The sequence below is a fragment of the Oncorhynchus kisutch genome, unplaced genomic scaffold (genome assembly GCF_002021735.2).
Source record: "Oncorhynchus kisutch isolate 150728-3 unplaced genomic scaffold, Okis_V2 scaffold1176, whole genome shotgun sequence".
Taxonomy (NCBI): Eukaryota; Metazoa; Chordata; class Actinopteri; order Salmoniformes; family Salmonidae; genus Oncorhynchus; species Oncorhynchus kisutch.
This window is the reverse complement of record NW_022263121.1, coordinates 35,586-49,923: the sequence shown is the minus strand read 5'-3', so window position 1 is coordinate 49,923 and position 14,338 is coordinate 35,586. Positions and strand designations below refer to the sequence as shown.

General features: G+C 45.8%; 1 protein-coding gene across 1 annotated transcript; it reads right to left on the bottom strand.

Moving 5' to 3' along the window:
* Positions 1-1,932: 1,932 nt before the first annotated feature.
* LOC116365156 (uromodulin-like) lies at positions 1,933-13,563 on the bottom strand. Its single transcript, XM_031817861.1, has 9 exons — positions 13,503-13,563; positions 9,087-9,890; positions 8,567-8,652; positions 7,916-8,068; positions 7,122-7,273; positions 4,257-4,505; positions 3,290-3,440; positions 2,481-2,556; positions 1,933-2,295 (listed from the first exon to the last, which is right to left on the bottom strand). Exons 1-9 carry the CDS (start codon positions 13,561-13,563, stop codon positions 2,276-2,278), a joined length of 1,752 nt encoding a protein of 583 aa, XP_031673721.1. The 3' UTR covers positions 1,933-2,275.
* Between the last annotated feature and the right edge of the window lie 775 nt (positions 13,564-14,338).

The following is a 14,338-nucleotide window of genomic DNA, read 5'->3' as shown; positions in this document are numbered from 1 at the left end:
TCCTCAACCAACAGTAACAATGGAGAGAAGTGGAAGGTCCTCAACCAACAGTAACAATGGAGAGAAGTGGAAGGTCCTCAACCAACAGTAACAAAGGAGAGAGATGGAAGGTCCTCAACCAACAGTAACAATGGAGAGAAGTGGAAGGTCCTCAACCAACAGTAACAATGGAGAGAAGTGGAAGGTCCTCAACCAACAGTAACAATGGAGAGAGATGGAAGGTCCTCAACCAACAGTAACAATGGAGAGAAGTGGAAGGTCCTCAACCAACAGTAACAATGGAGAGAAGTGGAAGGTCCTCAACTAACAGTAACAATGGAGAGAGATGGAAGGTCCTCAACCAACAGTAACAATGGAGAGAAGTGGAAGGTCCTCAACCAACAGTAACAATGGAGAGAGATGGAAGGTCCTCAACCAACAGTAACAATGGAGAGAGATGGAAGGTCCTCAACCAACAGTAACAATGGAGAGAGATGGAAGGTCCTCAACCAACAGTAACAATGGAGAGAGGTGGAAGGTCCTCAACCAACAGTAACAATGGAGAGAAGTGGAAGGTCCTCAACCAACAGTAACAATGGAGAGAAGTGGAAGGTCCTCAACCAACAGTAACAATGGAGAGAAGTGGAAGGTCCTCAACCAACAGTAACAATGGAGAGAAGTGGAAGGTCCTCAACCAACAGTAACAATGGAGAGAGATGGAAGGTCCTCAACCAACAGTAACAATGGAGAGAAGTGGAAGGTCCTCAACCAACAGTAACAATGGAGAGAAGTGGAAGGTCCTCAACCAACAGTAACAATGGAGAGAGATGGAAGGTCCTCAACCAACAGTAACAATGGAGAGAAGTGGAAGGTCCTCAACCAACAGTAACAATGGAGAGAGATGGAAGGTCCTCAACCAACAGTAACAATGGAGAGAGATGGAAGGTCCTCAACCAACAGTAACAATGGAGGGAGATGGAAGGTCCTCAACCAACAGTAACAATGGAGAGAGGTGGAAGGTCCTCAACCAACAGTAACAATGGAGAGAAGTGGAAGGTCCTCAACCAACAGTAACAATGGAGAGAAGTGGAAGGTCCTCAACCAACAGTTACAATGGAGAGAAGTGGAAGGTCCTCAACCAACAGTAACAATGGAGAGAAGTGGAAGGTCCTCAACCAACAGTAACAATGGAGAGAGATGGAAGGTACTCAACCAACAGTAACAATGGAGAGAAGTGGAAGGTCCTCAACCAACAGTAACAAAGGAGAGAGATGGAAGGTCCTCAACCAACAGTAACAATGGAGAGAAGTGGAAGGTCCTCAACCAACAGTAACAATGGAGAGAAGTGGAAGGTCCTCAACCAACAGTAACAATGGAGAGAGATGGAAGGTCCTCAACCAACAGTAACAATGGAGAGAAGTGGAAGGTCCTCAACCAACAGTAACAATGGAGAGAGATGGAAGGTCCTCAACCAACAGTAACAATGGAGAGAGATGGAAGGTCCTCAACCAACAGTAACAATGGAGAGAGATGGAAGGTCCTCAACCAACAGTAACAATGGAGTCATAAGAAAGGAGCATCATAAACTACTACTCCGACTGTCATGGTCATTCTGAAGACTTTCATTGTGTTATTCTACTGTGGAACAAACAGCACTATCTCAATACACCAATCAGTCTTCCTGCTTTGGTAAAACAACCTAGGAAGTGTTCAGTGTTCACATTGACTAAATACATATCATGAATGTCACTTGTCTTTAACAAGTTTAGCCAGCTTTCCTAAGATTTACTATGGTCAATTAGTATTTTTGCCTATACCAAATAAACCACACATTGTTCGTAAATATGTGTTTAACCTGCCTTACAATACATATATGCTTACAATAAATATAGACATGTTTACAACCTGTTAAATCGACAATCATTAGACAATGAGCATCATCACACAGAGTTATTTATTTAGTTTAGTTATTTATTCATCGTCAAATCACAGCATACACACACAGCAACTCAGGTTTGGTTGGAACTTACACAATGATTTGAGGAAATGATCAGTCCTAAAACAATGCAAGTCTATGTGTATACAACATACACAGTACAATGAAATCACACTGTAGTGCATAAATTCATTACTAGAATCAAAACAAGTATTTCTGTGCCCTTGAAAGTTACACTGGGCTGTAGGTTGGGATGGAGATCAGGGGAGAAGTGCAGGAGGGACCCATCCATCATATGACATGCTGGGCGCTCCCAAGGCTCAGTCCAGACTCTGGGCCCCTGGGAGGGGTTCCCAAGGCTCACTCCAGACTCTGGGCCCCTGGGGGTCAAAGAGAATCTGACTGTTAGAGAGGAAACACACTAGAACGACGGCCGAGTGCTTTTGACCAGAATATCGGTCATTTATTTTTGTTCATTTCCCGACTACTCTACATTTCGGGCCAAAACCTCTACAATATATTAGCTCATAAACTATGTAAGTCATTACTAAAGTAAAATATTTACAGATGATTGGACCGATGGTGAGCGGCTTGAGGCGGATGGACTTGGACACAGAGCGGGATCTCCTCCTGGAACACACCTGTAGAGAGAGAAACCAACCACTAAGTCAGAGTGACCAAACACTAAGTCAGAGACCAACCACTAAGTCAGAGAGACCAACCACTAAGTCAGAGAGACCAAACACTAAGTCAGAGACCAACCACTAAGTCAGAGACCAACCACTAAGTCAGAGACCAACCACTAAGTCAGAGAGACCAACCACTAAGTCAGAGAGACCAACCACTAAGTCAGAGAGACCAACCACTAAGTCAGAGAAACCAAACACTAAGTCAGAGAGACCAACCACTAAGTCAGAGACCAAACACTGAGTCAGAGATACCAACCACTAAGTCAGAGACCAAACACTGAGTCAGAGAAACCAAACACTAAGTCAGAAAAACACTGAGTCAGAGAGACCAACCACTAAGTCAGAGAGACCAACCACTAAGTCAGAGACCAACCACTAAGTCAGAGACCAAACACTAAGTCAGAGACCAAACACTGAGTCAGAGAAACCAAACACTAAGTCAGAGTGACCAAACACCAAGGCAGAGAAACCAAACACTAAGTCAGAGAGACCAAACACCAAGGCAGAGAAACAAACACTAAGTCAGAGAGACCAACCACTAAGTCAGAGAGACCAAACACTAAGTCAGAGAGACCAACCACTAAGTCAGAGACCAAACACTGAGTCAGAGACCAACCACTAAGTCAGAGAGACCTGAAAGCCCAAGGAGAGAGCTAATGAGTCTAAGAAGAACATCAGGACTCACTGGAGTGCAGGAGGAGCTCCCCTGGTCACACAGGCTGAGGCTGCAGTGCAGGAAGATGTAACGGTATTCCCCCTGCAGTAGAGCAGAGAACGAAGCCCTGTGGGACGAGCCACTTTCCTCCACTGTCACCTGGGTACGATTTGTAGGACACCTGGGAGAAGAGCCAAGAAACAGCAAAGGTGTCAAGGCATGCACGGCTACACAGACCGTACACAGCAACAAACACACATGGCCATGCACGACTACACAGACCGTACACAGCAACAAACACACATGGCCATGCACGACTACACAGACCGTACACAGCAACAAACACACATGGCCATGCACGACTACACAGACCGTACACAGCAACAAACACACATGGCCATGCACGGCTACACAGACCGTACACAGCAACAAACACACATGGCCATGCACGACTACACAGACCGTACACAGCAACAAACACACATGGCCATGCACGACTACACAGACCGTACACAGCAACAAACACACATGGCCATGCACGGCTACACAGACCGTACACAGCAACAAACACACATGGCCATGCACGGCTACACAGACCGTACACAGCAACAAACACACATGGCCATGCACGACTACACAGACCGTACACAGCAACAAACACACATGGCCATGCACGGCTACACAGACCGTACACAGCAACAAACACACATGGCCATGCACGACTACACAGACCGTACACAGCAACAAACACACATGGCCATGCACGGCTACACAGACCGTACACAGCAACAAACACACATGGCCATGCACGACTACACAGACCGGACACAGCAACAAACACGCATGGCCATGCACGACTACACAGACCATACACAGCAACAAACACACATGGCCATGCACGGCTACACAGACCGTACACAGCAACAAACACACCATACTTCACACACAAAACAAACACACATGGCCATGCAAACAGCCGATGAACAGAGTCATGGACCTGTCCTGAATCATGTAGGTCCGTGGGAGATTATCAGGGCTGGGGGATTCCGTGGTGTAGCAGTCTTCCAGAACAACAACGAAACGTTCTGCCTCGGACTCCTCTATGGACACGCCCACGTGCAGGGAGGAACCCGCAATCAGGGTGACTGGCTGACCAGCTGGGTAAGGCTGTGTGTAGTTGGAGTCGCGGTACAGAGACATGGAGGCCTTGGCCTTGGCACCGACTCGGACAACTTTATGATCAGTTCTGTGAAGAGGTACAAAGGTACAAAGGTGACGCTAGGTGGTGGTGGTGGTGGAGGTGACGCTAGGTGGTGGTGGTGGTGGAGGTGACGCTAGGTGGTGGTGGTGGTGGAGGTGACGCTAGGTGGTGGTGGTGGTGGTGGTGACGGTGGTGGTGGTGGAGGTGACGCTAGGTGGTGGTGGTGGTGGAGGTGACGCTAGGTGGTGGTGGTGGTGGTGGAGGTGACGCTAGGTGGTGGTGGAGGTGACGCTAGGTGGTGGTGGTGGTGGAGGTGACGCTAGGTGGTGGTGGTGGTGGAGGTGACGCTAGGTGGTGGTGGTGGTGGAGGTGACGCTAGGTGGTGGTGGTGGTGGAGGTGACGCTAGGTGGTGGTGGTGGTGGTGGAGGTGACGCTAGGTGGTGGTGGTGGTGGAGGTGACGCTAGGTGGTGGTGGTGGTGGTGGTGACGCTAGGTGGTGGTGGTGGTGGTGGTGACGCTAGGTGGTGGTGGTGGTGGTGGAGGTGGAGGTGACGCTAGGTGGTGGTGGTGGTGGTGACGCTAGGTGGTGGTGGTGGTGGTGGTGACGCTAGGTGGTGGTGGTGGTGGTGGAGGTGACGCTAGGTGGTGGTGGTGGTGGAGGTGACGCTAGGTGGTGGTGGTGGTGGTGGAGGTGATGCTAGGTGGTGGTGGTGGTGGAGGTGACGCTAGGTGGTGGTGGTGGTGGAGGTGACGCTAGGTGGTGGTGGAGGTGACGCTAGGTGGTGGTGGAGGTGACGCTAGGTGGTGGTGGTGGTGGAGGTGACGCTAGGTGGTGGTGGTGGTGGTGACGCTAGGTGGTGGTGGAGGTGACGCTAGGTGGTGGTGGTGGTGGAGGTGACGCTAGGTGGTGGTGGAGGTGACGCTAGGTGGTGGTGGTGGTGGAGGTGACGCTAGGTGGTGGTGGTGGTGGAGGTGACGCTAGGTGGTGGTGGAGGTGATGCTAGGTGGTGGTGGTGGTGGAGGTGACGCTAGGTGGTGGTGGTGGTGGAGGTGACGCTAGGTGGTGGTGGAGGTGACGCTAGGTGGTGGTGGAGGTGACGCTAGGTGGTGGTGGTGGTGGAGGTGACGCTAGGTGGTGGTGGTGGTGGTGACGCTAGGTGGTGGTGGAGGTGACGCTAGGTGGTGGTGGTGGTGGAGGTGACGCTAGGTGGTGGTGGAGGTGACGCTAGGTGGTGGTGGTGGTGGAGGTGACGCTAGGTGGTGGTGGTGGTGGAGGTGACGCTAGGTGGTGGTGGTGGTGGAGGTGACGCTAGGTGGTGGTGGAGGTGACGCTAGGTGGTGGTGGAGGTGACGCTAGGTGGTGGTGGTGGTGGAGGTGACGCTAGGTGGTGGTGGTGGTGGTGACGCTAGGTGGTGGTGGAGGTGACGCTAGGTGGTGGTGGTGGTGGAGGTGACGCTAGGTGGTGGTGGAGGTGACGCTAGGTGGTGGTGGTGGTGGAGGTGACGCTAGGTGGTGGTGGTGGTGGAGGTGGAGGTGATGCTAGGTGGTGGTGGTGGTGGAGGTGACGCTAGGTGGTGGTGGAGGTGACGCTAGGTGGTGGTGGTGGTGGTGGTGGAGGTGACGCTAGGTGGTGGTGGTGGTGGAGGTGACGCTAGGTGGTGGTGGAGGTGACGCTAGGTGGTGGTGGAGGTGACGCTAGGTGGTGGTGGAGGTGACGCTAGGTGGTGGTGGAGGTGACGCTAGGTGGTGGTGGTGGTGGAGGTGACGCTAGGTGGTGGTGGTGGTGGAGGTGAAGCTAGGTGGTGGTGGTGGTGGTGGAGGTGGAGGTGACGCTAGGTGGTGGTGGAGGTGACGCTAGGTGGTGGTGGAGGTGACGCTAGGTGGTGGTGGTGGTGGTGACGCTAGGTGGTGGTGGTGGTGGTGGTGACGCTAGGTGGTGGTGGAGGTGACGCTAGGTGGTGGTGGAGGTGACGCTAGGTGGTGGTGGTGGTGGAGGTGATGCTAGGTGGTGGTGGAGGTGACGCTAGGTGGTGGTGGAGGTGACGCTAGGTGGTGGTGGTGGTGGAGGTGACGCTAGGTGGTGGTGGAGGTGGAGGTGACGCTAGGTGGTGGTGGTGGTGGAGGTGACGCTAGGTGGTGGTGGTGGTGGAGGTGACGCTAGGTGGTGGTGGAGGTGAAGCTAGGTGGTGGTGGTGGTGGAGGTGACGCTAGGTGGTGGTGGTGGTGGAGGTGAAGCTAGGTGGTGGTGGTGGTGGAGGTGATGCTAGGTGGTGGTGGTGGTGGAGGTGACGCTACAAATCAAATCAAACTTTATGAACATTAAAATAACAGTTGAATGTTCATAATGATGACACTGTTAGACTAAACAGTTCCAAAAGGGTTCTTTGGCTGTCCCCATAGGAGAACCCTTTCTGGTTCCAGGTTGAACCTGTTTTGTTTCTCTCCCTCTGTGGAGAGGGTTCTACATGGAACTCAAAATAATTATATCTGGAACCAAAAGGTTTCTGCCTGGAACCAAAAGGGGTTATTCAAAGGGTTCTCCTATGGGTTCTCCTATGGGTTCTCCTATGGGGACAGCCAAATAATCCTTTTAGGTTCTAGATATCACTTTTTTAAGACAACAGAATAAACAGAATGAACTTTCTGCATATTTTCTCACAGTGGGAGAGGTCTGATGGCCACATCCAGACGGCTCTCTGTCTCCAGAGGATAGACACAGGAGAAGGGAAAGCCGAAGGGTCGGGAGACGTTCCTCCCATCTACTGGATAAACTAATAAGCTGTTGGAGTAGACAGCATGGGTGGTGTTTGTCTGGGAAAAAGGGAGGAGGGGGGTTAAGAAATATGTCATATTCATGCATTTATTAGGCCTGCTTGCATTAGTGATGTGTAGACTACCGTGAAATCACAGGGATTTGTTTGACCATTAACCACCGTTAACACTGATGTCATGTCGTCTTCAACCCTATTTATTTACATGACCTTTATTTAAAGTCCTATTGAGACCAAGGTCACGTGACCAGCAGCTATTACACATTAAACGGTAGAGACTCACATACTTCAGTCAAGGCAGGAGCATAGAAAACACAAAAATACAAAAACACAATTGAAAAAACAAGCAGAGGTTCCTCCACCAACAATCTGAACTGAAAGGCACCACTGCATCCCGTGTAGCTCGGTTGGTAGAGTGTGGCGCCAGAGTTGTGGGTTCGATTCCCACGAGGGACCGGTATGAAAGGTATCAACGTATCAACTCACTACTGCATGTGGCTCTGGATAAGAGCGGCTGCTAAATGTCAAATGTAACTGTAGGTTATTCTGAAGGTCGTTCCATAAGTAAGATGTGAACCAACTAAAGTGTGTGTTTAGTAATAATTCATAAAACGTCTCCAGGGAAAAATATTGGGGCAGCAATATAGAACCTTCTTGAACATAAAGTGAAAATATTTCTCACCTCCAGAGTGTTTCCACAGAGTCCCTCCCGTCGCTCCACCTGGTACCACACTGAGCCGTTATGATCCTCGTGGGCGGAGCAGCGTCCGTCAGCCAGGTGGGCAGAGGAAGCATCCAGACCAGCAGCCTCCAGGTAAACATTTGGAAGGCCCACCTTCAGGAGGCTCCGCCCACACACCAGCTCTGGAGCTAAGTAAACCACTCAGGAGGTTATTTAAGCAATAAGGCGTGTGAACAGGTACATGTGTGAGACTGAGATCTCTGTGTGGCTTCTTATACACCACGCAACACGGAATGCCTGCATACATCCCTCAGCCGTGGTATATTGGCCATATACCACAAACCCCCAAACTGCCTTATCAACCAATCATCATTCAGGGCTGGAACCCTGAATGTTGATTGGCTGAAAGCCACGGGTATGAGGAAACATGTATTTTTACTGTTCTAATTCCATTGGTAATCAGTTTATAATAGTAATAATGCACCTTGGGGGTTTGTGACATATGGCCAATATACCACGCCTCCTCTGACCTTATTGGTTAAAAGATACGCCTCTTAAAGATGCATCATTTCACCCCTAAATCTCTGCGTTTCATAGTGTTTGAAAAAAATACCGATCTGACCATACAGTTTATATTTGTTCAGCACTCACCTTTCCTCTCACATTCCAGGTGGTCTCATTGTCTCTCACACAGGCATCAAACACTCCACATGTGGAACACACCGTGGTGTTGACATCTGGAAGAGACAGAGGTAGCGTTAAATGACTTTGTTATGTCTAGTTATTTGAACACTCTTTGATGTCTTTAAAAAACAGTGACAAGGACATTATGAGGTCATACCTGCACAGTGACAAGGACATTATGACGTCATACCTGCACAGTGACAAGGACATTATGACGTCATACCTGCACAGTGACAAGGACATTATGACGTCATACCTGCACAGTGACAAGGACATTATGACGTCATACCTGCACAGTGACAAGGACAATATGACGTCATAACTGCACAGTGACAAGGACATTATGATGTCATACCTGCACAGTGACAAGGACATTATGATGTCATACCTGCACAGTGACAAGGACATTATGACGTCATACCTGCACAGTGACAAGGACATTATGATGTCATACCTGCACAGTGACAAGGACATTATGATGTCATACCTGCACAGTAGGCCATGTTGCATGTTGTTGTAGGGACAAACTTGTAGACATAGTAGTTTCCATAGCAGGCTTTGACATGGATGGGATTTTGCCTCCAGTAGCAGCAGTCATAATAATAGTGTCCACAGACGCTCCTCTGAACCACCCCGTCTAACAGCTGGGGATGAGCTAATGGAAGCCACAAGGGGATCTCCGTCCCACACATGTACCTTTCCACACACCTCTCTGGCATCTGAACACTGGTGTTCCCCAGGAACAGGCGATACCAACCCTGCCAGTTGACAGACGAGTCACAGTGGTAGCCGTTAGCTGGACCGTAGTTGGTGGTGGAACGCCAGTCGTCATTCAGTACAGAGTAGTGCAGGCAGGGGTCTGCACAGAGGGACGATCCACCAACACTGATACAGTCCTCTCCCACTGGACACTGTCTCCCCCCGCACTGAAACTGCACTGAACGGGAGTCTCCAGGACTGGAGTGGAGGTCGTCTTCAGGAGGCACCAGGCAGTTGAAGGATCCGGGGGTGTTCTCACAGACCTGAGGAGGGCTGCAGGGTTGGTCTGGGAGGGAACACTCGTCAACGTCCACACAGCCCAGCTCCGAGGACCAGCCGTAACCTTGACGACAGCAGGAGCCTTTAGCGCAGAAGTCAAGGTCGTAGCAGGTGATGCCGTCGCCAACGAAGCCATCTTGACAGGTGCAAGTGACGGACCAGGTTTGGAAAGCATCTCCCCTCTCACGTTCCACAGGTGAGTCTAGGCAGGTGGCTTGGTCATGACACGCCTCACAACTGGTAACAACCGTACCTGGGAAAACAATTCCCCCATAAAGCTTATGACAAGACACTACATTAAATGTAATCTATAAGGCCCGAGGAGGTGTGATATATTGGCCGTTATACACAGGGTAGTTTGGGTCCTGGATGCTGATTGGTTGAAAGCTGTGGAATATCAGACATTATAAACTGGTTGGTTAGAGCCCTGAATGCTGATTGGATGACAGACGTGGTATTCAGACCGTATACCACGGGTATGAAAAAACATTTATAATTACTGCTCTAATTACATTGGTAAACAGTTTATAATAGCAATAAGGCACCTTGAAGATTTGTGTTATATTTCCACAGGCTAAGAACAGCCCTTAGCCGTGATATATTGGCCATATACAACACCCCTCGTGCCTTATTGCTTAAATATACCACAAGTATGATGCAAAATTACTTGTTTACTGTTATAATAACTTTGGTAACTAGTTTATAATAGCAATAATGCACATCAGGGGTTTGTGGTATATGGCCAATATGTCACTGCTAAGGGCTGTATCCAGGCACTCCCCTTCACATCGTGCCTAAGAACAGCAACACATAAAACCTCACATAATTCTGCTAAAAAACAATTACAATTTATCTCATCCAGTAGTACAGTTGAAGTCATTAGTTTACATACACCGTAGCCAAATACATTTAAACTCAGTTTTTCACAATTCCTGACCTTTAATCCTAGTTAGGAATTCCCTGTTTTAGGTCAGTTAGGATCACCACTTTATTTCAAGAATGTGAAATGTCAGAATAATAGCCGAGAGAATGATTTATTTCAGCTTTTATTTCTTTCGTCACATTCCCAGTGGGTCAGAAGTTTACATACACTCAATTAGTATTTGGTAGCATTGCCTTTAAATTGCTTAACTTGGGTCAAACGTTTTGGGTAGCCTTCCACAATAAGTTGGGTGAATTTTGTCCCATTCCTCCTGACAGAGCAGGTGTAACTGAGTCAGGTTTGTCGACCTCCTTGCTCGCACACACTCTTTCAGTTCTGCCCACAAATGTTCTATAGGATTGAGGTCAGGGCTTTTACTGTGGATATACAGTATATCACAAAAGTGAGTACACCCTTCACATTTTTGTAAATATTTGAGTATATCTTTTCATGTGACAACACTGAAGAAATGACACTTTGCTACAATGTAAAGTAGTGAGTGTATAGTTTGTTGAACAGTGTAAATTTGCTGTCCCCTCAAAATAACTCAACACACAGCCATTAATGTCTAAACCGCTGGCAACAAAAGTGAGTCCACCCCTAAGTGAAAATGTCCAAATTGGGCCCAAAGTGTAAATATTTTGTGTGGCCACCATCATTTTCCAGCACTGCCTTAACCCTCTTGGGCATGGAGTTCACCCAGAGCTTCACAGGTTGCCACTGGAGTCCTCTTCGACCATTTAGAAATTGCTCCCAATGATGAACCAGACTTGTGGAGGTCTACACTTTTTTTTCCCTCATCTTCCAAAAAGGGTTCTTCAGATGAAAATGGTTATTGGTAGAACCCTGACCTTCTGCAAAGAACCCTTTTGGAACCCTATGTTCTAAGAATGTTCCATGGTTAAGGGCTGTTCTTAGGCATGCCGTGAAGTGAAGTGCCTGGATACAGCCCTTATTAGTGGTTTATTGGCTGTACACCACAAACTCACAAACTCTTGAGATGACTTATTGCTATTATAAACCGGTTACCAACATAAATATAACAGTAAACAAATGGTTTTGCGTTATACCCATGGTATATTGCCTAACATACGGCTGGAATTCTGTTTTTAGCCAATCGGCATCCAAGACCTGAACTACCCGGTTTATAATAAGCTTTATATTAATGATCCAGACTTTAATCATCAATGCCCCTTCAAAGGAACGTGCCAGAATGATAGAAATCACAAACATGTTCTAAATCATCTGAAGATAGGGAACAAATCCATTGTTTATGAAATTCGCTGTCATATATCCTTCTTTGGAGGCTAAATCTATGCTGTGTATCCTACTTGCTGATTCATTAAACTCGGCATGTGAAAAACTACAACCAGTGAGCAAGTCAGAAATGTCTGAATTTCCTGCACATGAACACGGCAGTAGCCCTCCACTGCTTTAAAGATTAAGGGACCATCTTAAAACTGCAACACCTATTATTGCATGTGAAAAAATGTCAATATCTTCTCAACCACATGACATAGTGAACCTATTACAGTTGGTTTGAGATGTCTAAGTCATGTGGTTGCAAAGACATTTTTCAGTTAATCACTTGCACTTTTAAGACAGTCCCATAGCTCTGAGTACACAGACAATAAGCCATTGAAATCAACGGAACAGAACAACAAAAACAACTTGTTCTCTATCGTCAGCTGATTCAGAATATGACATTTTTGTCATCCTGTCACGTTTCGTTGAATATTTATTGAAGAGCAAAGTCTGAATCTTTAAAATAAATCTAATAAATCTAAATCTTATTGCCCAGATCTTTAACACAATAACACAATATCCCATATGACGTCCTGTTCCCTATATAGTGCCAGGGCTCTGGTCAAAAATGGTGTATCATATAGGGATTAGGAAGCCATTTGGGACTCTAACCAACGTCTTGAAATGGCAATAAATAAGGTTAAATGCACATCTTACACCTGATGAATACCGTGCTGAGTTAATAAATAATAATACTGAGGTAAAGGAAGGAGATGAATATATATATATATATTCCTATATATTCCTCTCCTTCCTTATAATATAATGATATAATAATACTGAGATAAAGGAAGGAGATGAATATATATATATATATTCCTATATTTTCCTCTCCATCCTTATAATATAATGATATAATAATACTGAGATAAAGGAAGGAGATGAATATATATATATATATATATATATATATATATATATATTCCTATTTTCCACTCCTTCCTTATAATATAATGATATAATAATACTGAGATAAAGGAAGGAGATGAATATATATATATATATATTCCTATATTTTCCTCTCCATCCTTATAATATAATGATATAATAATACTGAGATAAAGGAAGGAGATGAATATATATATATATATATATATATATATATTCCTATTTTCCACTCCTTCCTTATAATATAATAATATAATAATACTGAGATAAAGGAAGGAGATGAATATATATATATATATATTCCTATATTTTCCTCTCCATCCTTATAATATAATGATATAATAATACTGAGATAAAGGAAGGAGATGAATATATATATATATATATATATATATATATATATATATTCCTATTTTCCACTCCTTCCTTATAATATAATAATATAATAATACTGAGATAAAGGAAGGAGATGAATATATATATATATATATTCCTATATTTTCCACTTCTTCCTTATAATATAATAATATAATAATACTGAGATAAAGGAAGGAGATGAATATATATATATATATTCCTCTCCTTCCTTTACCTCAGTATTGTTATATTATATTGTTATTATATATACAGTATATATGTATATATATAGCTGCTCCCCAGTGCTTCCATCACCCATAACCTGCACTGGGGAGCAACAGTATTCTGTGTGAAGCTCTCATTCCGTTCCCTAAATGAGAATCAAGCCTTTACCTGAGCTGTCTGCAGTAACATGGTTAAAGAACAGGAGCATCATCAGAACACCCGATGACATCATTCTGTTCAGCTTCTCTTCAGATCAGACACACGGCTGGAAAATAAAGAATTAAAAAATTATATTGATTTTTTTTGTTGGTACAGTTATAGCCAAAGGGAGCACTTCTGGCAGAGGAAGTTGATTAAAAAACATGTTTTCTTTCATCATAAACCTACGTATTTTGGCCTAAAAGTCTCCGTCAGGGTCAAAACATGATAAAGGCTAATGAGCGAAACGAACACGTTTTTAGTTTTATAATTAAAGAAGCGTTTAAAAATAACAAATGATCAACTTCCACTTCCTGAGTTCCTGAATTCCTGAATTCCTGAGTTCCTGAGTTCCTGAATTCACTTCAATTGTGGCAAAATCAAACAATGAAATGTGACATATTTTCATGCAGAAGGAATAAGACATAGTTGAAACTATGGAAAAAGACATCGCTCACTTACCAATCAGCATATGATGGATTTGACCATTGAGCTAGAGAATATATCCAGTAGGTTCAGGGGAGGAGGGGGTGGGGGGCGCATCATGTGACTACAGTAAAGGGATATTGTTTTTAACGAAGTTACTAATTAATCGTTACTAATTAACTATTAGAAATATAATCTATGCCAGTTAGCCTTGTGCCAATGTGCCCATGGTGATGACACTGAAACACTGAACAGCTGAATAAAGTGTATTGTTTAAAGCAGTGTTTCCCAATTCCAAAAGCGGGGGGCAGGGGGGGGGGGGGGGGTTACATTTTGCCCTAGCACCGAACACATTCGATTCAGCTAATCAACTCACCATC

What these genes read in the sequence shown, in the direction of transcription:
- LOC116365156 (XM_031817861.1), bottom strand. Translation starts at nt 13,563, where the DNA reads ATGTCATCGGGTGTTCTGATGATGCTCCTGTTCTTTAACCATGTTACT. An exon ending in CCTGGAATGTGAGAGGAAAG is followed by an intron (nt 8,069 to 8,566) that starts GTGAGTGCTGAA and finishes AGCCTCCTGAAG; the next exon opens with GTGGGCCTTCCAAATGTTTA. An exon ending in CACCATCGGTCCAATCATCT is followed by an intron (nt 2,296 to 2,480) that starts GTAAATATTTTA and finishes TTTGACCCCCAG; the next exon opens with GGGCCCAGAGTCTGGAGTGA.